This window comes from Neopsephotus bourkii, unplaced genomic scaffold, assembly GCF_033783945.1.
Source record: "Neopsephotus bourkii isolate Nb327-2 ecotype Australia unplaced genomic scaffold, CSIRO-AGI_Nbou_v1 NB_491, whole genome shotgun sequence".
NCBI lineage: Eukaryota > Metazoa > Chordata > Aves > Psittaciformes > Psittacidae > Neopsephotus > Neopsephotus bourkii.
In genome coordinates this window covers 219,759-242,398 of record NW_026900992.1, presented here as the reverse complement: position 1 = coordinate 242,398, position 22,640 = coordinate 219,759, and the positions used below count along the sequence as shown (strand labels likewise).

The window sequence follows — 22,640 nt, the reverse complement described above, 5'->3', positions numbered from 1 at the left end:
CCGCTGCAACCGGACCGAGCGCACCCGGGCTGGGGCAGCGGGAGCGGGAGGGGCGCTCCCCCCGCCCATGGAGCCCCCTGGCCCCACCGGGGCTGAGCCCGCCCGGTCCCAGCTCTGGGGACAGCCCCGGGGGGGCGGCAGGAGGGGAGGTGTGAACGGGCACGAGGGCCCCGGGGGGCCGGGGCTGCAGCGCGGAGGCGCCGTTTGGTGTCGGGACAGAGCCACGGGGGGGCCGGGGAGCGGGAACGGCTGAAACCCGGGAGCGGAGCGCGAATCCCGGCTGCGGGAAGCGAACGGAAACCGAGGGGTGCGGGAGAGCCTGGGGGTGGGGAACGGGGGTGCGGGAGCCCGGAGGAACCAAACCAGCGCCCAAAGGGGACCCAGCGGCAGCAGCCGGGGAGGGCAAAGCAGGGGTGATGGGGTGGAGATAACCGGAGATAACGGGCACCGAGCAGATAACGGGCACTGACGCCTGCGGAGGACCGGGACGAGCTTGGCCGGGCCCCATCACCCGCGGTGCGAGCTGCGACGGCTGCGGGCTGAAGTTAAAAGCCGCGGTTTGAGGAAGGAAGAAAGAAAGGGCCCCCCCCGCCCCCCGGTCCCGGGGCCCCTCCGCCGCTGAACGCCCCAGAGCAGGGAACTGACCCCCCCCCCGGTGCCGCCGCGAAGCCGCTGCCCAGCTCCGGGAGCGCCGCTGACACCGAGCCCGGCTCCCTCCATCCCCGTGGGAGCGCAGAGCGCAGTTAACGCTCCCCAGCCCCGCCCTAGAGCCGCCGGTGAGGCCGGGGGCGGGCGGACACAGAGCCCCCGTCGCCCCCCCCCGGGGGGGTTCGTGCAGCGGGCGGCAGCCGGGGCTGCCCCGGTGTCACCGGGGGGCTGGTACCGGGTCACGGACGGGATCGGGAGCGCCCCGAGCCGGGGCCGCAGCGAGCAGCGCCCCCAGCAGCGGCTCCAGGGTGGATCCAGGGCTCGGGGAGCGAGACTTTGCCAGGGAAAGGCCGAGCCCATGGGGCAGCCGCCAAGCTCCCGGCTCAGACCCCACTGCCGGGTGTGGGGCGGGGGCTGCCCCATGGGAGCCGGAACCCCCTCAGCCGTGGGGCCGGAGACCCCCATCCCGGTGCCGCAGCACCGCGCACCCCCCCATGGGCAGGCCCAGCGCGGGCACGGAGCTCCTCCTGGTGGCAGCGGCGGCCCCCGCAAGCGGACACCCCCGAGGGGACACCCGGGGGCGCTGAGGACAGAGCCAGGGCCCCCCCGACCCAACCAGAGAAGATTTTATTGTCCTGTTCAAGTGGCACCAAGATCCCGACCTGCTGCTCCCTGTGCGGGGCTGATGCAGGAGCGGGGGGGGGCACAGCCCAGCCCAGGGCTCGGGGGGAGCCCGGGGGGGGCTGCACAGTGATGGGGGTCAGGGACCCTGCGAGCATGGTACAAAGTGCATAGATGTGTGTGTGTGTGTGTGTGTGTGTCCTGATCCGGGGCAGCGGCCGGCAGGGGGGAGCCTGGAAGAGACAGCGGGAACGGGGTGAGGGGCCCCGGGGGATCCAGTGCCAGGGAGGGGGGTCCCGGCTGGAGCAGGAGGGACGGGGGTGGCGCCCCCCCCAGCAGCAAGGACCCAGGGCCATGGGGACCCGTTCCCACCCCTGCGCTGCCACCGCTTCCCCCTCCAGCCCCCCGGGGCACAGGAGGGGAGTGGGGAGGGGTCGGGGGGGGGGGGTCTGTCCCAGTGTCCCCCCAGTCCCGCCCTCACCCCCCTCAAGGTTTCTTCTTCTTCAGCTTGAGCGCTTGCAGCCAGTGTGGGGGGGAGGCCTCGGACCTGCAGGAGTGGGCACGGTGTGAGCCCCCCAAACCACTGCTGGGAGCCCCAGCACCCCCCATGGTCCCTCCAGCACCCCCAAGCCCCCTCGCACCTCTGCAGAAGCCACCCTCAGGGCTCCCACAAGCCCCTGCTGGAGCACCAAAGGGGGTGGCAGCCCCCCCACCCTCCACCCCCAGCACTGGTGGGTGCACGCAGTGCCCCCAGCCAGCCCCTGTGCCCCCGCTCTCACCCCGAGGGCCGCTCAGGTTTGGGGGGCAGCACCAGGGGCTTCCCGCTCAGGCCGGGGATCTTGCAGGACTTGGAGCGCTGCACAAGGGGCTCCCGGGGGGGGGTCACTTTGCTGTCCCCCGGCGAGGGCCCCTCCTCGGCCGAGCGGTTCCGGCCCCGCAGCTTGGCCTGGGGGCAGACAGGGAGGTGGGGGCGGGCTCCGGGCGCTCCGTGCCCCCCCCGTCCCCATCACCCGGGAGCCCTCACCTTGAGCGCGGCCGCGCTGAGGCTGGGGAACAGCGGCCCCCTCCCGGCCCTGCCCGCCCGCCGGCTCCGGGGCTCCACCGCAGCCTCGTCCTCGGGCGCCGCGGGCCGGGGCTCTGCGCACGGACAGGGTCAGCTCCGCACCGCCCCCCCCCCCGCCCGCCCCCCGCCCTCGGGCCTCACCGCTGCAGTCACGGAAGAGCCACGCGTCCCCCTCCGGGCCGGCCGCGGGGCGCAGCGCGGGAGCCCGGTGCCTGCGCTGCCGGCCCAGCTCGGCCTTGCTGCGGAGCACGCGGGTGTCCAGCACCTCCGCCTCCTGCGGGCACACGGGAAGGGTCAGGGTCAGCGCCGGCACCGGCACCCGCAGAGCCCCACGAGGCACCGGGACCCCCGAACCCGCAGCCCCCCCTCGGGGTGCAGCCCCATCCGCAGAGCAGAGGCTCTGTGAGGGACCCCCGAGGCCCTGCCACCGCCCTCACCTCCAGGAAGGTGAACTCCTGCCCGGGGAGGACCGGGGGTGCCTCGGGATGTGGGGTGCCCATGGGGAGCCTCTTCTCCTCCCAGCTGGGAGGTCTCTTCCCATCCGGGTGGTCCTCGGGGGCTGCTGCACTCCCTGCGTCCAGTGGGGTCCCACCGACAGCCTCTGGCAGCAGAGAGGGGGCCCCGGGGCTCCGCGGGGCAGGGGTCAGCTCCAGGGGGTCCCTCTCCTCCTCCGCAGGGCCGGGTGGGTCGGTGCAGGGGGACCCCATGGCCGGGGGCTCACCCATCTGCAGGCTGGGGTCCCAGGGGCCAACGCTGCTGCTGGGAGAGACAAGAGCCTCGGGTTCCTCCAGCTCCAGCACAAACCCTCCCCTGCCCCACTGAGCAGGGCAGGACCCGGGTGTCCAGGCCCGTTCCTTCCCTCCCAGGACATCAAACCAAGGGGAGCTCTGGGAGGTTCCCAAAGCCCCTTCAAGGGCTGAGGAGAGCAGGGAGGCTGCAGGCTCACAGGGGACGGGGGTGAACTCCCCCCTTTGGGACAGAGAAAGGGGTCAGACCCCAACAGGGTCACCGGCCCCAGAAGGACCAGAGGGACATGGGGGGACCAGGAGCAGGGGGAGCGCAGGGCACCCAGGGTGCAGGAACCCACACAGCTCCCGGAGCAGGGTCTGGGGGCTCCCCATAACCCACAGAGCCAGCCAGGCTGAGGCCTTCCCCAGGCCCATGGGACTTCACTTCCCAATCCTGCAGTCCCTGTTTCCAGGCAGCCTGAGAGAATTCATCATCTGGGGACTCCCCAGCTCCGTGTGGCCTGGAATCAGGGCTCCCGCATCCCAGTGAAGCAATAAGGGACAGGGATAATTGTGCCAGTTCCAGGGGGCAGAGGAACACCAGCACCTGCACACAGCTCCCCACGTCAGAGGGAGATGCCCGGAAGGCACCGTCCCCTCTTGGATCAGCTCACGGTGGCGGACCCTGCTGTTCCCCAAACTGTCCCTGCTGCAGCTGGGGGGCAGGAGGCCACAGGGCCACAGGAGGAGCTGGAGCTCGGGTAGGACACCAGCACCGGGCCCATGGCGCTGGGAGCCCCCCCCCAGCACAGTGAGGACACCCGAGGGGACGGAGCCTTCCCGGGGCCGCGCCGCCGCCGCCAGCACCCCCGTACCTGTGCCTGGGGCTGGCGTCACCTCCCGGGGGCTGCTCCCCGATGTCCCGGCTCCGCGCGGCGCAGCGGGCGCTGAACGCATCGGCCCATTCCCGGCGCTGGGCCTCTGCATCGCCGCAGCCGCGCTCCTGCAGGCAGGCTCCTCCCGAGGGGACATCCCGGTGCTGGTCCCCTGCGGCTCCCATCACACCCCCCCAGGGCAGGGAGCCACCGGGGGACACCGCGGCGCTGGAGGGGCCCAGGTCCTGCTCTGTGCCGGTGCTGCTGAACCGGCGGTGGCGCTCGGGGGCTCCAGGCTGCTCAGCCCGGTCCCTGCTGCCGGCGGCACCGAGCTCAGCGCTGCCACAGCCAGGACCCTGCGATGGGGGAGCGGGGCAGGGGGAGCCGGGCACCTCCTTCCCATCGGCAGCAGCATCCACAGGCTCCGTTTGGTTCGTGGCGTGGCCAGGCCTGACCTCGCTCCCTTCATCTCCGGTGTCTGCAGAGCTGCACCCACCGGCCCAGGTCAGGCTGCCAGGGCTGGGCTCCTGCTCCTGGCTCTCCATGTCCCTACTCCTGTATCCATCAGCCCCAGCTGCTCTGCTGGGGATGAGCTCCTGCTCCTGGCTCTCCATGTCCCTACTCCTGTATCCATCAGCCTCAGCTGCTCTGCTGGGGATGAGCTCCTGCTCCTGGCTCTCCATGTCCCTACTCCTGTATCCATCAGCCTCAGCTGCCCTGCTGGGGATGAGCTCCTGCTCCTGGCTCTCCATGTCCCTACTCCTGTATCCATCAGCCTCAGCTGCTCTGCTGGGGATGAGCTCCTGCTCCTGGCTCTCCATGTCCCTACTCCTGTATCCATCAGCCTCAGCTGCCCTGCTGGGGATGAGCTCCTGCTCCTGGCTCTCCATGTCCCTACTCCTGTATCCATCAGCCTCAGCTGCTCTGCTGGGGATGAGCTCCTGCTCCTGGCTCTCCATGTCCCTACTCCTGTCTCCATCAGCCTCAGCTGCTCTGCTGGGGATGAGCTCCTGCTCCTGGCTCTCCATGTCCCTACTCCTGTCTCCATCAGCCTCAGCTGCTCTGCTGGGGATGAGCTCCTGCTCCTGGCTCTCCATGTCCCTGGTGCTGTGCTCATGAGCCCAGGTTGGTTTGTTGGGTTTCAACCCGCTCTCCTTGCTCTCCATGTCCCTGGTGCTGTGTCTGTCCTCGCAGGCCAGGCTGAACTCCCTGTCCTGGCTCTCCATGTCCCTGGTGCTGCACTCACTGGCTCTGGTTGGTCTGCCAGGGCTGAGCTCCTCACCCCAAGCCTCCACATCCCTGGTGCTGCATTGGTCATCCCAGGCCGATCTGCCGGGGCTGAGCTCCCTGTGCCAGGTCTCCATGGCCCCGATGCTGTGCTCGCTGGCTTTGGCTGGTCTGGCAGGGCTGAACTCCTTGTCTTGGATCTCCATGTCCTTGGTGCTGTATCCATCAGGCTCAGCCAGTCTGCTGGGACTGAACTGGTCCAGGCTCTCCACATCCCTGGTGCTGTATCTGTCCTCCCAGGCTGGTCTGCTGGGACTGAACTGGTCCTGGCTCTCCACATCCCTGGTGCTGTATCTGTCCTCCCAGGCTGGTCTGCTGGGTTTGAACTCCCCATCCTGGCTCTCCACATCCCTGGTGCTGTATCTGTCCTCCCAGGCTGGTCTGCTGGGACTGAACTGGTCCTGGCTCTCCACATCCCTGGTGCTGTATCTGTCCTCCCAGGCTGGTCTGCTGGGTTTGAACTCCCCATCCTGGCTCTCCACATCCCTGGTGCTGTATCTGTCCTCCCAGGCTGGTCTGCTGGGACTGAACTGGTCCTGGCTCTCCACGTCCCTGGTGCTGTATCTGTCCTCCCAGGCTGGTCTGCTGGGACTGAACTGGTCCTGGCTCTCCACATCCCTGGTGCTGTATCTGTCCTCCCAGGCTGGTCTGCTGGGTTTGAACTCCCCATCCTGGCTCTCCGTGTCCCTGGTGCTGTATCTGTCCTCCCAGGCTGGTCTGCTGGGACTGAACTCGTCCTGGCTCTCCACATCCCTGGTGCTGTATCTGTCCTGCTGGTCTGCTGGGTTTGAACTCTCCTGGCTCTCCACATCCCTGGTACTGTATCTGTCCTCCCAGGCTGGTCTGCTGGGACCGAACTGGTCCAGGCTCTCCACATCCCTGGTGCTGTATCTGTCCTCCCAGGCTGGTCTGCTGGGTTTGAACTGGTCCTGGCTCTCCACGTCCCTGGTGCTGTATCTGTCCTCCCAGGCCGGTCTGCTGGGTTTGAACTCCCCATCCTGGCTCTCCACATCCCTGGTGCTGTATCTGTCCTCCCAGGCCGGTCTGCTGGGTTTGAACTCCCCATCCTGGCTCTCCACGTCCCTGGTGCTGCCCTCGCTGGCTTTGGCTGATCTGCTGGAGCTGAGCTCTCTCTCCTGGTTCTCCATGTCCCTGGTGCTGCATTCACTGGTCCAAGCAGGTCTGCTGGGGTTGAACTCCTGGTCCTGGCTCTCCATGTCCCTGGTGCTGTATCCATCAGCCTCCGCCAGTCTGCTGGGGCTGAACTCCCTGTCCTGGCTCTCCATGCCTTGGGTGCTGCACTCACCAGTCCAAGCAGGTCTGCTGGGGCTGAACTCCCGGTCCTGGCTCTCCATGCCTTGGGTGCTGCACTCACCAGTCCATGCAGGTCTGCTGGGGCTGAACTCCCGGTCCTGGCTCTCCATGCCTTGGGTGCTGCACTCACCAGTCCAAGCAGGTCTGCTGGGGCTGAACTCCCGGTCCTGGCTCTCCATGCCTTGGGTGCTGCACTCACCAGTCCATGCAGGTCTGCTGGGGCTGAACTCCCGGTCCTGGCTCTCCATGCCTTGGGTGCTGCACTCACCAGTCCAAGCAGGTCTGCTGGGGCTGAACTCCCGGTCCTGGCTCTCCATGCCTTGGGTGCTGCACTCACCAGTCCATGCAGGTCTGCTGGGGCTGAACTCCCTGTCCTGGCTCTCTGTGCCTTGGGTGCTGCACTCACCAGTCCATGCAGGTCTGCTGGGGCTGAACTCCCTGTCCTGGCTCTCCGTGCCTTGGGTGCTGCACTCACCAGTCCATGCAGGTCTGCTGGGGCTGAATTCCCGGTCCTGGCTCTCCATGTCACTGGTGCTGTATTGGCTATCCCAGGCCGCTCTGCTGGGGCTGAACTCTCTGCCTGCAGCCCCAGCGTCCCCAGTGCTGGACCTGCCAGCCCAGCCCAGGGTGAGATCCTTGTCCGTGGTCTCAGCACCCCTGCTGCTGTATTTACTGGTCCAGTCTGGGCTGAGCTCCCTCTCCTTCATCTCCGGCTCCCTGGAGCCGTACTGGCCAGCCCACGCTGGTGTGATGTCCTGGTCCTGGCTCTCCGGATCCCCAGAGCTGTACTTGCCAGCCCAGCTGGGCTGCCTGGAGCTTAGCTCCTCATCCTGGCGCTGGGCTCCCCCCGCACTGTAACTGCTGCTCCAGCCGGCGCTCCCGGAGCCGATCCCGTCCCCGCTGCCAGTGCTGTCCAAGCCGTAGCTGGTGCCCCACGTGGGTTTGCTGGCACTGAGCTCCTGTTCCTGCCGGCCGCTCTCCCCAGTGCCAGGGGCTCTGTGCCAGTCGCTGCGGCCCAGCCCCGCGTCTCCCGGCAGCTCGGTCCCTCGGCAGCCGCTGCCCCACTCGCTCCTGGAGGTGCCGAAGGGCTGCTCCCCAGCCCCGGTGCTGCCCCAGCTCTGTTCGGTGCCGAACTCCCGGTCCCGCTGCGGCTCTGGGGGCCAGTCTGTCCCTCGGGTCCAGCGGAAGGCGCTGCTGGGGCTGGGGGTGCCGATGCCGAATTCACTGCTCAGGTCCTTTCGTGACCAGCCAAGGAGGCCCTGGGCAGGGACAGGACAGGGGCTAAGCGGGGGTCTCAGTCCCGGCTCAGCAGCACAAGGAAGCTGGGGAGGTGCAGCCACAGGGACCCCCCCTTGGGTACCCGAGGCACAAGCAGGGGCCCATCCTAAGGAGAGCTCAGATCCCGCCACCCGCCCTCCCAGCCCCGCAGGGCCCCATTCCCACCGGGAGCACTCACGGCCGTTGTGCCTGCCCAGAGCCCCCCCCAGCCCGGCTCATGGCACCGCTGATCCCACAGCTCCAGGTTGGGCAGCAGCCGCCGCAGGGTGCCCGTGGGCCCCGACTCCCCGGCCATGGCTCCCGCACGCGGCGGCCGCACCCCGGCTCTCCCTGCAGCACGCTCGGCTCAGCCTCCACCCATCCCGACCCATCCCATCCTGACCCATCCCATCCCAACCCACACACAGGCGCCACGCACACCACACTGACTCGGTGCCGTGTTAACCCTTGCACCGCGGAGCTGCGGGTCCCTCACCTCCGTGCCCTGTCCTGAGTGGGCTCCGGGCGATGCCAACAGCTCCGTCAGCCAGCCCGGGTCACCGGGGGCATCGCGGCTCCTTGGGGACCCTCCAGCCCGGCCTGGCCCGCCGGGGCCCTGCAGGCTCAACGCAGAGTCGCCCTCCGGTGCCCACACCGAGTCGGTGACCGTGGCTGGAGGCGGTGGGGCCGGATCCGGTGGGGCAGCCTCGGTGCAGGGCTCGGGCTCGGGCTCAGCTGGGTCCTGGCCAGGCTCCGTCACGCACAGTGTCACGTCCTGCTCTGCCTCCCCATCGCCATCCTCCTCCGGCGAGCTCTCAGCCTCTGCCTGGGCCACGGGGCCCCCCGGACACGGGGCCCCCTCTGCTCCAGGGGCCGGGTCCTCCCCGTCCGAGTCGCCGGTCTCCCGGATGGGGGAGCGGGGCGGGGATGGGCCCCGCCGGGCCCCCCGTGCTGGGAACGTCCACTCGAAGGACTGGGAGAGGCTCCAGCTGGATTCACTGCCCAGGGCCGGCTCCGGCAGCGGGTCCCCAGGCCGGGGCAGGGCACCCAGTGAGCCCCCCAGCCCCCCCAGGCCCTGCCCCGTGCCTGGGGGCTGCAGCACCCCCTCCGATGAGCGCCGCAGCCCCGAGTCCCTGCAGGGGGGAGCGGGGCTGAAGCTGGGACCCTCAGAGGACAGTGGGGATGCTGGGGGGTCATCGGGTCCCTCTGGGGAGCCCGGGGGGCGAGAGACTTTACCCAGGGCCTCGGGGGGTGGGCTGGGGGAGGCCGGGTACTGGACAGCAGCCTCGGGAGAGCCGGGGGGGCAGGTGGCCCTGGGGGGCACCTCCGGAGTGCCAGCGGGGCTGATGGCCCTGGGGGGCAGCCCGGGGGTGCCCGGGGGGGTGGCTGCATCGGGGGACCCCTCTCCAGGCGTGTGGGGGGAGCCCGGGGAGCGGGAGATGCTGAGCTGGGGCTCGGCTGTGGAGGAGGGAGCCCCCGGAGCCTGGATGGAGGTGGCCGAGGCCCTGGCTGGAGGCTGGGATTCAGGGGAGCCAGGGGCCCGTGTTGGGGAGCCGGGGGCCAGGAGCTCAGGGGGGGCATTGGGGGAGCCAGGGGCTGCAGCACAGGGCTGGGAGGGAGCCCCTGGGGCCAGAGCTGGGCAGGAGGGGGGCCTGGGAGAGCCGGGGGGGCCCAACTGCAGAGAGGAGAGCTGCGGAGAGAGCCAGTGGGGGCACGTCACCCAGAGGAGCCTCCGGGTATCACCCCCAAATCACAGCCCCGAGGCCCAGTGGGGGTCTGCCCCCCCCTCGAGCAGGAGCTGCCCCACTTCCCCCAGCACCCGGATGCTCCCTGCCCAGCAGGACCCTGCCGTGCCCGAGCACCCCCCCCGGCAGAGGGAAAGGAAGAACTGAAGCAGGAGCAGAGAACCCAGCCCGGGCCCCCAGCACCCCCTTGCCAGCATCACCCTGCCCGCGGGGGGTGGTGCCGGGCAGCGGGGGCCGCCGGGAGCCCCGGGGCCGGTCCTGCCCCGCCGCCCCCCCGCGGTGACTCACGCCCCGCACCGCTCCCCCCGCCCCGAGCAGGCGGCGCAGGGCCGCAGACACGCACCGCGCGGAGAGGGAGCCCCGGAGGAGACAGGAGAGCCCCGAAGGAGAGAGCGGAGCCGCCGCGGCCGGGCGGGCGCGGCCACAACTCACGTCAGGGGGGGAGCGCGGCCTCCGGCGTCCGCGGGGGGCCCCGGCGCTGCTCGGGCCGGCGGGGGGGGAGCCGCTGCCGGACAAACGGGGAACGAGCGTGAATTCCCTCCCTGCGCCCCCGGCTCCCGGCTCCCGGCCGCGGGATGGGGCTGGGGGACCCGCAGGAGGCCCCGCAGCCTGCGCCAGACCCGACACCGAACCGCGGGGGGGGGGGTCTGGAAATCGGCCCCGCTCCCGTTTCCCGGGAATTCTCGGTCCCCGGAGAGCCCGTTTCTCACACCGGGGTTTAAAATAGCCGGGTCCTGCTCCCTGGAGATGCCCGGCTCCGGGAGCGGGGCCAAGTGCTGGCTCCCACCCAGCACATCCTGCCCCAGAGCCGCCCTGGCACGGCCCGAACAGGGAGCGATTCCCAAGGGGAGCGCCCCTCTCCCCGTTATTCCCAGCCTCGGGCAGCGCTGCCCAGGCGCGGGAGCCCGCCTGGCTCCAGGCCCGGCCCCCGGGGGCGCGCAGGCAGCTCCTCAACCGGGACAGCTCGTTCCTGCGGTCGGCACAAGCCGCCGCTGCGGCCCCGGCCTTCCCACGGTGGACGCCCGAGCTCGGCTCCGTTATTCCCGTCCCCAGGATGACCCTGAACAGCCCCCCCCGGCCCCGCAACCTCGCGCCCCAGCCCCTCACCTCCTCTCGGCTGTGGGGTCTCCGTCGTCACCCGGCCCCGGCTCACCCGCCGCGGGTTGGGGGGCCTCGCCGGGGGTGGCTCCCTCCGCCTCCCCGCTGGGGCGCCTCCGGAAGGCAGCAAAGGGCTTGGAGCCGAAGCGCAAGGAGGGGTCGGGGCAGAGCCGGGCTCGGTCGGGGCTCCCTGGGCCCTCCCTGGTGTCCATCTTGGCCAAGATCTGCTCCACGGTGGTGCCTGGGAACCGCTCCAGTTTGGTGGCCACTGGCACCGGCGTCACCTTGAAGGGCGGCGGGCCCTTGCGGGAGGGGGTCGGCGGCAGGGGGGGCTCCTCACCGGGGGTCGCTCCCACGGCCTCCCCAGCTGCTGCTACAGGGGAGGGCAGCCCCTTCTCGGTGGGGGGCTCTTGATGGGGGGACTTGATGGTAAAGGAGGGCCGGCGGAGGGGCCCCCCCGCGCTGCCGGTGCCGTAGGGCTGGGGCCCAGCCAGGCGGTTCATCTTCTCTGCCGAGGGCAGCTCAGGGCGCGGGTGCCGCGGGCCCGGTAGTGGCAGCGGGGTCTTGGCAGGCACGGCCGGCTTGGGCAGCACACGGGGCTTGGGCCGCAGCGGGGGCTTGGGCCGGGCAGCGCCTGTGGGGCAGTGAGGAGACACCGTGCTGGGGGAGCAGCATGGCCAATGGGAGCCAATGGGATACTCCTGGCTGGGAACAGACCCCAGCATCAGCCTGGCATCCCTGGAGGCTCCCCAGCACAGCAACACCCCCCCGGTTCCTCCCACCCGTGGGACTGACCTGTGTCGGGGCTGCCGCCCACCAGCCCCCCGGTGCCTGCCGGTGCGGCGCAGGGCAGCGCCGGGTGCAGGGACTGCGGCTGCGAGGCCATGGCCGAACTGGGACCGGGACTCACTGGGCACGGGCAGGGTCAGCCCCTGGGGGGACAGAGAGCGGAGGAGGAGGTGTTTTGGGGCGCTCTGAGGCTGGCAGCACCCTGTGAGCAGCAGCCGCATTGTGCCGGGTGCCAACCTCCCAGTGCCAAACCCTCGTGTCCACCTGCACCGGGGCCACGTGCCAGAGCACCGCCCCCCCCCGCACCCTTCCCTGTGCCGGTGCCACCCTTGGTTCACTGCCCCGGGGCCGCCTGTGCCACGACACCGGGACCCCAAACCCCGCGGGAACCGCGCTCTGTCCGCACCCCCAGTAACCCCCCAGTCACCCCCATGCATCAATAACCACGCCCCGCCCCCGGCTCCCCACAAACGCTGCCCCGTTCCCCATTTACCTGCCCTGAGCCCATCCCAGCGCCCTCCAACCGCTCTCCCAAACGCTGGCCCGGCCCAAATAACCCCCCCCCTCCCTCCCACCACCACCCCCCCAAGTGCCGACCGCCCCGGGGTCCCACAGCCCCGCTCACCTCCCTGGCAGCGGCCGCATGTCCGGGGTGCGCCGGGGACACGGGGGGTGCCGCCGCCGCCGCTCCCGTGACTCACCGGGGCTGCGGGGACAGGAAAAACCCGCTCGGTGCCTCCTCCCCGCCCGGCCCGGCCCTGCCCTCCCCTCCCCTCCTCTCCTCGCCGGGGTCCACCCCCTTCCCCGGGCGTCACAACCCACATCTGGAAACCATCGGGCCCGGGGTCCGGGTGTGGGTCCCCTCCGCTCCGGGGCGGGGCGGCCTATTCCCGCTGCGGCGGCAACGGAGCCCTTGCTCCAGCAGAGGAGTAGGCCGCAACCAGTGGGCCTAGGCCTGTTGCCATGCCAACGGAGCCCCCCACTCGATTTAGGTGACGGCACCGGGTCGGTTGCGGCGCGTCGGGGGCCGAACCCGCGGAGTAGCCCGCGGGTTCGGCCCCCGACGGGCCGCAACCGACCCGGTGGAGGGTTTTAACTGCGGTTCCCGTATCCCGGTTCCCGGTTAAGGCCCATCCCGGTGCAGCGACCCCCGCTCACCCACTGCAGCTGGCCACGCCCCTTCGCCCCTCCCTCAGCCAATCAGAGACTGCGGCGGGCCAGACGCGGCCCGGGCGCCGCGTGGCCAGGCAGAGCGCATAGAGGAGACGAGCTAGAGAGGCGCCCGGCTAGGGTGGGACTACCATAGAGTGGCGGGTAGAGGGGCGGCGGTGGCAAAGCGCCGCCTGCAGGGTAGGAGGTATCAGAAGCGGGTTTATCCCCATGGGAGAGGTCGGTAGCGGGGAGGGAAAAAGGGGAAGGGGAAAAGGAGAGGAAAAAGCGAGAGGGAAAGGGGAAGAAGAAAGAAATAGGAAGGGGAGAGGGAAGGGAAAAGAAGAGGGGAGGAAGGGGAAGAAGGTGGAAAGGGGAAGAGGGAAGAAGCTGGAAGTAGAACAGAGAAAAGGGAAAGAAGAGGGAAGGGGGAAGAAGGAAGAGGAAAAACGAGAAGGAAGGAGGGAAGAGGACAGAATGGGGCAAAGCGGAAGGAATGGGGCAGAATGGGACAAAAGGGGATGGAAAGGGACAAAGACTGTTCGCTAGGAACTGTAGTGACAGGACAAGGGGTAATGGGTTAAAACTGAAACAGGGGAAGTTTAGACTGGATCTAAGGAGGAAATTCTTTCCTGTGAGGGTGCTGAGGCACTGGAATGGGTGCCCAGGGAGGTTGTGAATGCTCCATCCCTGGCAGTGTTCAAGGCCAGGTTGGACAGAGCCTTGGGTGCCATGGTTTAGAGTGAGGTGTCCCTGCCCATGGCAGGGGGCTTGGAACTCGATGATCTCAAGGTCCTTTCCAACCCAAACCGTTCTGTGATTCTATGAAAGAGGATGGAGAAGGATGAAAGGGGACAGAATGGGGCAGAAGGGGATGGAAGGGGATAGGAAGGAAGGGGGTAGAAAGCGGCAGAAGGGGACAGTAGGGGTTGGAAGGGATGGAAGGTGACAGAAGAGGGCAGAAGGGGATGGAGTGGGATGGGAATGGGAGGGAAGGGCCCCTGCCCCGCTGGGCCATCGCAGCCACGCTCCCGCCCTGGGTGGGTTTTTTTATTCAATCCCGGTTTCCACGGGAACAGACCCAAAATACAAAAAAAAAAACCAACAAAACCCAAGGGAGGGAAGGAGGAACCAGCCGAGAGTTACAAAAGAGCAAGAGCCACGGGGCTGGGAGGGACCCCCCGGGACACCCAGCACTGGCAGGCGCGGGGGGGCCCAGCGGGCACGGGGGGCCCTGGAGCTGGTCCCTGCTGTGGGCGCCCGGTGCGGGAACCCCCCGGGACAAGGATGGATCAATCGGAGCCTGATGCGGAGTCCGAGGAGCTGCGGCGGGGGCTGGGGGCTCCCTCCTCCTCCGAGTCCTGCAGGAAGGTGCAAGGATGCGGGGTCAGCGGGGACACGAGGGTGACAGCAGGGATGGTGGGGTCAGCGCGGGACAACGAGGTCCCCACCTCTCCCATGCCCCCCACGGGGTGACCACGGAGGTAGCACACAGAAGCCACCCCCAGTGAGGACCATACCCAGCCCCTGCAGACAAGCCCCATGGCAGGACCGGGGTGTGGGTCCCCCCCCAGGGGCAGGGGGTGCCCCAGCTCTACCCCACCTCCTTCTTGCTCTCGGCAGAGGAGCTCTCATCGCTGGACACAAACTCTTTGCTCTTGAAGCTCTCGTTCGAGCTCTTGGCCGAGGACTTGCTGGAGGGCAGAGACTTGGAGCTGGTGCCTTTCCTCTCCGCCTTCCCCTTCAGCTGCTTCTCCTGCTTCTTCTTCTTCTTCTTGGACCTCTCCCTGTGCACGGTGGGAGGGAGGGGACGTTACCACCGACCCCGGCCCAGCCCCACGGAGCTGCCCCCAGCCCAGCACTCACCCCCGGGAGCTCTCCGCCTTGCTGCCAACGCTGTATTCCTTCATGGCCTTCTCATAGTCCCTCCTGGCATCTTCCGCCTTGCGATCCCACTCCTGCCACAGGAACACGGGAATGGGGGGAATGGTTCCCTCCTCCGGCACCAACAGAGCCTCAAACCATCCAACTCTCATGTGCTCCCTCCTTGGACCAAGCCTGTGCTCAACCAGCAGCCCCAACCCATCACCTCCCCACAGCCATGGGGACCTTCCTGACCTCCCATCTATGGAGCTCCAGGTGCAGGCAACCAAACAAGGGCCTCTCTGTCCTCCCCATGTCCACCCTCCCTTGATCCATCCCTCCCTTTATCCATCCCTCCCTTTACCCATCCCTCCCTTTACCCATCCCTCCCTTTACCCATCCCTCCCTTTACCCATCCCTCCCTTGATCATCCCTCCCTTTATCCACCCCTCCCTTTATCCATCCCTCCCTTTACCCATCCCTCCATCCTGAGCCAGGCTCGGCTCTCCCCACCAGCAGCCCCACCCATGCAGCCCGTCCCTCACCTCCTTCTTCTCCTTGGACATGGCTTTCCAGAGCTCCCCAGCCTTCTTGGACAGGTCTGTGATGCTGATGCCAGGGTGGTCGGACTTTATGCGCTCGCGGCTGGCGTTCAGCCACAGCATGTACGCAGACATCGGCCGCTTCGGCGCGTTCGGGTCCTTCCCCTTCTTGCTCTGGGAGGCAGGAGCAGAGAACCAGCGTGAGAGGCTCAACCAGCATCACCCACTGCAGTCCTGGGGACGTGGGGCTGCCCCACAGCCACCAAAGGGCCAGTTCTTGGAGATCAGGCTCCCAACAAACAAAGGGATAGGCCAGGCCTTTGGGAAAGGTTCCAGACACTGGAGCCAGGCTGAGAGAGCTGGGCTGGGGCAGCCTGGAGAAGAGAAGGCTCCTGAAAGGGAGACCTGAGAACAGCTCCTGTGCCTAAAGGGGCTGCAGGAACCTGGAGAGGGGCTGGGGACAAGGGCCTGTAGGGACAGGCCAAGGGGAATGGCTTGAACCTGCCCGAGGGGAGACTGAGCTGAGCTCTTAGGCAGAAGCTCTTCCCTGTGAGGGTGCTGAGGCGCTGGCACAGGGTGCCCAGAGAAGCTGTGGCTGCCCCATCCCTGGCAGTGCTCAAGGCCAGGTTGGACACAGGGGCTTGGAGCAAGCTGCTCCAGTGGAAGGGGTCCCTGCCCTGGCAGGGGTTGGAGCTGGAGGAGCTCTAAGCTCCCTTCCCACCCAACCCACTCTGTGACTCCTCCACAGGAGGCAGCGGGGCCAGGCTGGGAGCTGGTGAGGGGGCAGCGCAAGGGCTGTGGTGTGGCCCCGTCTGGGCTGCAGCAGCAGCAGGGCCCCAGCCCCTCACCTCCGGGTGCTTCTTGCGGGCCTTGCGCTCTTTCACCACCTTGGCTTTCTTGGCCGGTTTCTTGTCGTCGCGGTCGCTGTCGCCGTCACCGCTCGAGGACGTGGCCGAGGCGTTGCTGTCGAACCTGTGGGGCCCAGCACAGCGCTGGGGCTGCAGCAGCACCGGGGGCACCAGGCCCTGCCCTCAGCTCCCCCCCCTCCGGCAGGCAGTGAGCAGGAGCCTTCCGGCGCCGGAGCTGCTGCGCTGGTGCTGAGCAGCCCCCGGGGATCCTCCTTCCAGGAACACGGCTCCATCCCCACCTCCTGCACGGTTTCGGCTCCCCCAGCTCCTCCCCCCGGCTGGACCCGCTCCTGCAGCACACACGGTGCTGTGTGGTGCTGTGTGTTGGTGCTGTGCTGTGTGTTGGTGCTGTGTGGTGCTGTGCTGTGTGTTGGTGCTGTGCTGTGCTGTGCGGTGCTGTGTGTTGGTGCCGTGCTGTGCAGTGCAGTGCTGTGTGGTGCAGTGCTGTGCAGTGCTGTGTGTTGGTGCTGTGCTGTGTGTTGGTGCTGTGCTGTGTGTTGGTGCTGTGCTGTGCTGTGCAGTGCTGTGTGTTGGTGCTGTGCTGTGTGTTGGTGCTGTGCTGTGTGTTGGTGCTGTGCTGTGCTGTGCGGTGCTGTGTGTTGGTGCCGTGCTGTGCAGTGCAGTGCTGTGTGGTGCAGTGCTGTGTGGTGCTGTGCAGTGCTGTGTGGTGCAGTGCTGTGTGTTGGTGCTGTGCAGTGCGGTGCTGTGTGTTGGTGCTGTGCAGTGCGGTGCTGTGTGTTGGTGCTGTGCTGTGCAGTGCTGTGTGTTGGTGCAGTGCTGTGCAGTGCTGTGTGTTGGTGCTGTGCAGTGTGTTAGTGCTGTGCTATGCGGTGCTGTGTGGTGGTGCTGTGCTGCGCAGTGCAGTGCTGTGTGGTGCTGTGCTGTGCATTGGTGCTGTGCATTGGTGCTGTGCTCTGCTCTGCTCCCGGTGCAGCGCATCCTCTCACCCTCCCTCCCCCAGCTCAGAGCTGCATCCCAGCCTCATCCCTGCCTCCTCCCACTGCTCTCTCTGCTCTGGCTGCTGACGCCTCAGCAGGAGCCATCCGATGCCCTGAGTGCTGCTGCAACCCTTGAGAGCCCTCTCATGTCATTAGGATAGAGCGAGCCCACACTCTGAGGCCCAGGGGTGTGTAAAGTGATGCCAGCTGCAGCATCCCCAGCGCTCGCAGCCCCACACAGCACCTTCCAGAAGCTTCCCCCACAGGAGACCTGCCCAGCCCCTACTCACTCTTCAGCCACATCATCATCCTCTTCCCCGGGGTTGAAGGACTCATCTGGAAGCAGAGCACAGGGTCAGCTCCCAGCTTCCCCCCAGCCGAGCACCCAGAGCCCAGCGCCCCTCACCCGTCTCCTCCCCGGAGCCGTCGCTGCTGTCGTTGGCGTTTTCCTCCCGGATCTTGCCCTCCTCCTTCATCCTCTCCAAGTAGGCATCGTGCTGGTCCTCGTCCGAATCGGCGTACTCATCATAGCTCTGCTTCATGCCCTGCGGGATGAGTGGTGTGAGGAATGCTCCCCATGGCCCAACTCCAACCCCTCTGGGGACTGCAGCCCCCAGTGTCCTGTGTGGGCATGGCCCAAACCATGCAGGGCACTGCAGCAGGGACCGGGAGCAGGGACCAGGGAGGACAGGAATCTCCTGCTCTCAGAAAGGCTCCAGAGAGGGGTGGAAACGTTATGAGAGTTAGCTGAGGGCCCCTTTTGCACACCATGCTGCAGTTACTGGGTTAACAGGGGCCACCACCAGGCCATGCAGAGGAAACCTGCACCAGGAGGAGGAAGAAGAGAAAGAGGAAGGGGAATCGCACGGACCTTTTTCCTCTACAAGGGCAAGGAGAGAAGAGAGAGGTGAAAACTAACTAAGAGAAAGGCAAAGGAGCAGATGGAGAGGGGAGAGCAGCGAGGGTGGCAGGGCAGGGCTGCAGCTCTGCAGGGACAGGTACCTCCTTCAGGCCGCGGTTCTTGATGTTCAGCTTCTTGGCATTGACGAAGTCGAAGAGCTTCCCGTACTCCTCCCTGCGGGACAGGGGGTGAGGGCTGGGGGCAGAGCCTGGGGCAGCGCCCCCCGACCCGCCCCCACCTCACCTCTCGATGCTGCTGAAGGTGTACTGCGTGCCCTGCTTGGTCTCGATCTCGAAGTCGAAGGAGCGCGTGGTGGTGGTGCCGCGGGCGAAGTTGACGAAGCTGATCTCGTCGAAGCGGATGTGCACGGGCGGCTTGTGCACGTAGATGAACCCGCGCTCCAGCGGGTACAGCAGCCCCGAGCTCGCCTTGTACGAGCAGGTGATGCACTGCGCGCCCGAGTGCCTGCGGGGGGCGCGCCCTGAGCACCGGGGGGGCACTGGCACCCCAGAGCCCCCTGGCTGCTCCTGGCCCCACACACAGCACAGCAATGGACTGAAAGAGGGGGCAGACCCAGGGCCAGGGAGGGCTCTCAACCAGTGGCCTCAGCACCCAGAGCAGCAGCTCGCCCATTCTAGGAGCTCCCCATGACCCATCACTGAGCGCTTGGGCCCAGAACCTGCCCCATGTGCTGGGCTGCATCACTAGAGCATGAGCAGCGGCTCAGGGAGGGGATCCTAGCCCCCTGCTGTGCTCTGGGGAGACCTGAGAGCAGCTCCAGTGCCTAAAGGGGCTGCAGGGAACCTGGAGAGGGGCTTGGGACAAGGGCCTGTAGGGCCAGGCCAAGGGGAATGGCTTGAACCTGCCCGAGGGGAGACTGAGCTGAGCTCTTAGGCAGAAGCTCTTCCCTGTGAGGGTGCTGAGGCGCTGGCACAGGGTGCCCAGAGAAGCTGTGGCTGCCCCATCCCTGGCAGTGCTCAAGGCCAGGTTGGACACAGGGGCTTGGAGCAAGCTGCTCCAGTGGAAGGGGTCCCTGCCCTGGCAGGGGTTGGAGCTTTAAGCTCCCTTCAACCCAAACCATTCTATGCTCCTATGGGGAGGCCCTTGCCCCACAGCAGGAGGATCCCACATTCCCCTGTCCCTCGGGCAGCAGCAGCGTTCCTCACCCCTGGAAGTTCCCGGGCACAGTGATCTTTCGGTTGACCAGCGCCTTCATGACCCTGCTGACCATCTCGTAGAGGGACCCCGACATGTTCTTGGTGAGCCGCCCCTCAAAGCGTTTCTCCACCTCCTCCCTGTGCAGGAGCAGGGCCGTGGTGAGAGCAGGAACCCAGCAGGTCCCTCACCTCCCTCCTGCTGCCCAAGAGCCAGGCCAAGGAAGGGGCCGGGCAGGAGAAGAGCTCACTCGTTCATGTTGAGGGTCAGGGAGATGTCCTCATCCTTGGAGAAAAGCAGGATAAGGAAATGGTAGCGGGTCTGGCCTTGCTTTATGGGGGGGTCCAGGCTGATCTGAGGAGAGAAGAGGTGTTGAGGAGCTGAGGTCCCCCTGCACCTCCCTGTTGCCACCCTCCCCAGGGCAGCGCAGGCCCCAGTGCCCCCCTCACCACAAAGAACATCTGCCGCTGGTCCTTGTGCGGGAGCAGGAAGAGCCGCAGCACCGTGGTGTAGGGGATCTTGTAGTCGAAGGTCTTGCCATGCAGGTGCAGGAATGTGGGGTAGATGCGGATGTCGTAGCGCCCGCGCGGCGTCAGGCACTGCAGCTCCCGGAAGATGCAGATGGCATCGCCCGTGGCCTGGATCACATCCGCCTTGGAGAGCACGTTCTGGGCGAAGGCCTGCGAGGGGATGGAGCTGTGGCGGGGAGGAGGCACCCAGCTGGGCCCAGCGTGGCCCCGGAGCAGCCCCGCAGCCCCCTCACCTCCACCGGGTCCACGCCGTCCTCCTGGGTTGGTGGCACGTAGAAGCGAACCTCCATGAGCGAGACGTCGGCGTCATCGTTCTGGTGGAACTCGAGGGTCACCTCGTTCTTGCCCGTGGTGCACTGGGACACGTTGCTCAGCGGGATCTCGAACACCGGCTGCTCCCCGATGTCGAAGGACAGGAGCTGCCCTGCGCCGGGGGACGCGCCCATCACTGCAGGACCTGACCCCCTGCGGCCCCAGCCCCATCTCCAGCACCGGCCCTCCTCTCCTGCCTGCATCTCCAAGCTTCCTCCTCCTGGCTGCAGCCCCCCCCGGGGATGGGCGCTGATCAGGCATGAACAGGAAGGAACCATCTGTTCCCATCTTGCCCTGCTCTCAGGCCCAGGGCTCAGCCACCAGCTCCCATGGCTGCCCCAGGAGCCTGCCAGACCTCACAGCTCCCACCCTGACTTTCCCTTTACACAGAGCATCCCTGCTGCAGGGAATCCCCTCCCCTGCCTCCCCTGGAGCTGCCATCTCCTGCTCTCCCAGGCTCCATCCTGCCACCATCCCCACCATCCCCAGGGCACCCCGAGCAAGCGGGTGGCTGCCTGAGGCACTGCAGGCACAGCCACACGGGTGGGAGCCCTCCAGCAGGACTCACCTCCGAACCTGACTGTGCCCCAGTTCCAGCCCTTCACACACAGATCCTTCTCGGTCAGCTCCAGGCAATAGTGGGTCTTGAAGAAATCCGAGAGCTTATCGAATTCCTGGGATGGGGCAGAAGGAGGGGGCATCAGAAACCACCCCACACGGGCTGGGGCCGGGGCATGACCCAGCACAGGGGACTGGGGCCCGGGCATGACCCAGCACAGGGGACTGGGGCCTGGGCATGACCCAGGACAGGGGACTGGGGCCCGGGCATGACCCAGCACAGGGGACTGGGGCCCGGGCATGACCCAGCAGAGGGGACTGGGGCCCGGGGAGCTGCCCCTGGGCCGGGCACTCACCGACTCCCGGAACCCGTCGTACTTGTAGACGTGGCCGTTCTTGGTGAGCAGCCGGAGGCCGTGGCCCAGCGCCACGCGCCGCCACACGCCCTCGGCCAGCTCCGAGGCCTGGATGTTGTCCACCTTCCCCGTCTTGCTGTTCTTGAAGATGACGCCCTGGCGGCTCAGCCGCAGCCGCCCATCGTTCTGTGGGGCAGAGCCACGGCCCCATCACCGCGGTGCCCCCGAGCCCAGCCCTGCTCCCGCACCCCGCAGCACCCGACTGGGCACCGGGCACCCTCCAGCACCCCCCTGTTGTCCCCAGGCCCCGGTGCCCGCCCCACGGAGCCCCCGCAGCAGGCACAGGGGGCGCAGGAGCTGCTCCAGCTCCGTTCCCAACCGCAGCTCCGGTGCCCCCCCGGGCTCACCATGGAGCCCTTCACCTCCTGGTAGATCTCGTTGAACTCCAGCGTGTCGGCCATGGCGGCCGCCGGGACCGGGGGCTCGTGGAGCCGTCAGTGCCCCCCCCGCGCGGGCATCTCCCGGCACCTGGGGGGGGAGCGGGGAGGGATGGACCCCGGCTCCGCAGGGCCCGAGGCCGACCTCGGCCCCCCGGACCCGCTGTGATGGGGGAAACGGACACCCCCGGCCCCGCTTCCTGCCCCAGCGCAGCCACGAACCGGGCCCCCCCCGCACCCCTTCACCAGTGCCCCCCCCCCCCGTACCCCATCACCGGTGCCACCCCCGGTCCCGCTCTCTCCATCCCGCATCCCGGCCCTTCCCCTCCCGGTGCCCCCCCCCCGCACCCCAACCCCCCCCCATCATGGCCTCCCCCCCCTCATCCCCATCCCCGGGCCCCCACCCCCGCGCCTACCCCTCCCCCACACACACACCGGACCCGCCCCCCCCCCCCCCCCCCCCCCCCCGCCGCGCCCCCCCCCCCGGTGCTCCCCTTCCCCCCCCCCGCACCGCCGCCACTTTCCCGCCTGCGCAACACGAACCTCACGCGGAGCTTCCCCCGGGGCCGCCGCTGCCGCCGGAAGTCACCCCCACTTCCGCCATAGAGAGGAGCCGCTCTGGCCGCCGCTACGGGAGGACCGCCCTGCACAGGCAACGGGGCGAGACCATAGAGCGCCAGGAGGACTCCGCCTAGAGAGGACGTGGAGCTCGGTGCCCGCCCTGCCATAGAGCTGCTGGGTAGAGCGGCCGCTCCGCCCGACCGCGCCTGCCACGCCCGGCACCATAGAGTTGATGGCCAGCACCGGGCAGCCCCGGCTCCCCCAGTGGGGAACCCACAGACCGGCACCAAACCGGAACCCCTTAACGGGGCACCCCTAAACCGGGCATCCCAAACCGGCACTCCCTAATGGGGCACCCATAGACCGGGAACCCCACAGTGGGGCATCTCCCCCCAATGGGGCACCTCAAACCGGCACCCTCGAATGGGGCACCCCGCAGTCGGGCACCCCAAACGGGCATCCCGCAGTGGGCCATCCGTAGACCGGGAACCCCCAGTGGGGCACCCCCTTAGTGGGGCACCTCAAACCGGCACCCTCCAATGGGGCACCCATAGACTGGCACCCACAGACCGGGAACCCCAATGGGGTACCCCGCAACCGGGCACCCCAAACCGGCATCCCTCAGTGGGGCACCCATAAACCGGGAACCTCCCAGGGGGAACCCCCCCAATGGGGCACCTCAGACGAGCACCTCAAACCAGGCACCCCTCAATGGGGCATCCACAGACTGGGACCCCCCAGTGGAGCACCCCCAAACCGGCACCCCCCAAACTGGGCACCTCAACCCCACAGACCGGGTACCCCCAAACCGGCACCCCATGTGACACCCTCAATGGGGCACATGTAAAACATAGCGGCGGGGGGAGCCCAAACCGGGCACTCCCACATCAGCACCGCCCCCCCCAGCGCCCCCAGACCGGCCCCAGCTCAGGGCACACACACGGGGGTCCCCCCCACTAACCCCGCCTGCCCCTCACCCCCCACCCCCGGCCGTGACCCCGCCCC

The 22,640-nt window shown here is 68.1% G+C and overlaps 3 protein-coding genes across 6 annotated transcripts in view; 1 reads left to right on the top strand and 2 right to left on the bottom strand.

Annotated features, from left to right (window-relative positions):
* Positions 1 to 1,408: 1,408 nt before the first annotated feature.
* On the bottom strand, positions 1,409 to 12,239 carry TNKS1BP1 (tankyrase 1 binding protein 1). The gene is made up of 14 exons (XM_061350394.1): positions 12,051 to 12,239; positions 11,432 to 11,568; positions 10,646 to 11,270; positions 9,971 to 10,043; positions 8,290 to 9,483; positions 6,732 to 7,795; positions 6,081 to 6,311; positions 3,936 to 5,975; positions 2,770 to 3,091; positions 2,474 to 2,606; positions 2,294 to 2,406; positions 2,049 to 2,215; positions 1,751 to 1,816; positions 1,409 to 1,502 (listed from the first exon to the last, which is right to left on the bottom strand). The coding sequence occupies exons 2-13, from the start codon at positions 11,520 to 11,522 to the stop codon at positions 1,756 to 1,758; spliced, it is 6,114 nt and encodes a 2,037-aa protein (XP_061206378.1). The 5' UTR covers positions 11,523 to 11,568; positions 12,051 to 12,239; the 3' UTR covers positions 1,409 to 1,502; positions 1,751 to 1,755.
* TMX2 (thioredoxin related transmembrane protein 2) overlaps positions 11,263 to 22,640 on the top strand; it is an 84,726-nt gene continuing 73,348 nt past the window's right edge. For both annotated transcript variants that reach the window (XM_061350432.1, XM_061350431.1), the window contains exon 1: positions 11,263 to 11,272. The gene's annotated coding sequence lies outside the window, so the exon portion shown is untranslated. The remainder of the gene's footprint in view (positions 11,273 to 22,640) is intronic.
* SSRP1 (structure specific recognition protein 1) lies at positions 13,759 to 21,706 on the bottom strand. 3 transcript variants are annotated; one of them, XM_061350425.1, is made up of 17 exons: positions 21,618 to 21,705; positions 21,045 to 21,165; positions 20,638 to 20,823; positions 20,292 to 20,397; positions 19,645 to 19,835; positions 19,331 to 19,561; positions 19,132 to 19,235; positions 18,893 to 19,021; positions 17,970 to 18,191; positions 17,828 to 17,900; positions 17,232 to 17,370; positions 17,116 to 17,161; positions 15,828 to 15,951; positions 14,983 to 15,153; positions 14,441 to 14,532; positions 14,178 to 14,361; positions 13,759 to 13,935 (listed from the first exon to the last, which is right to left on the bottom strand). In XM_061350425.1, the coding sequence occupies exons 2-17, from the start codon at positions 21,096 to 21,098 to the stop codon at positions 13,867 to 13,869; spliced, it is 2,121 nt and encodes a 706-aa protein (XP_061206409.1). In that variant the 5' UTR covers positions 21,099 to 21,165; positions 21,618 to 21,705; the 3' UTR covers positions 13,759 to 13,866. The 3 variants fall into 3 exon arrangements, with proteins under 3 accessions (XP_061206409.1, XP_061206410.1, XP_061206411.1); XM_061350426.1 differs by lacking the exon at positions 21,618 to 21,705 and adding an exon at positions 21,586 to 21,609; XM_061350427.1 differs by lacking the exons at positions 13,759 to 13,935; positions 14,178 to 14,361; positions 14,441 to 14,532 and adding an exon at positions 14,576 to 14,632 and having other exon boundaries at positions 21,618 to 21,706.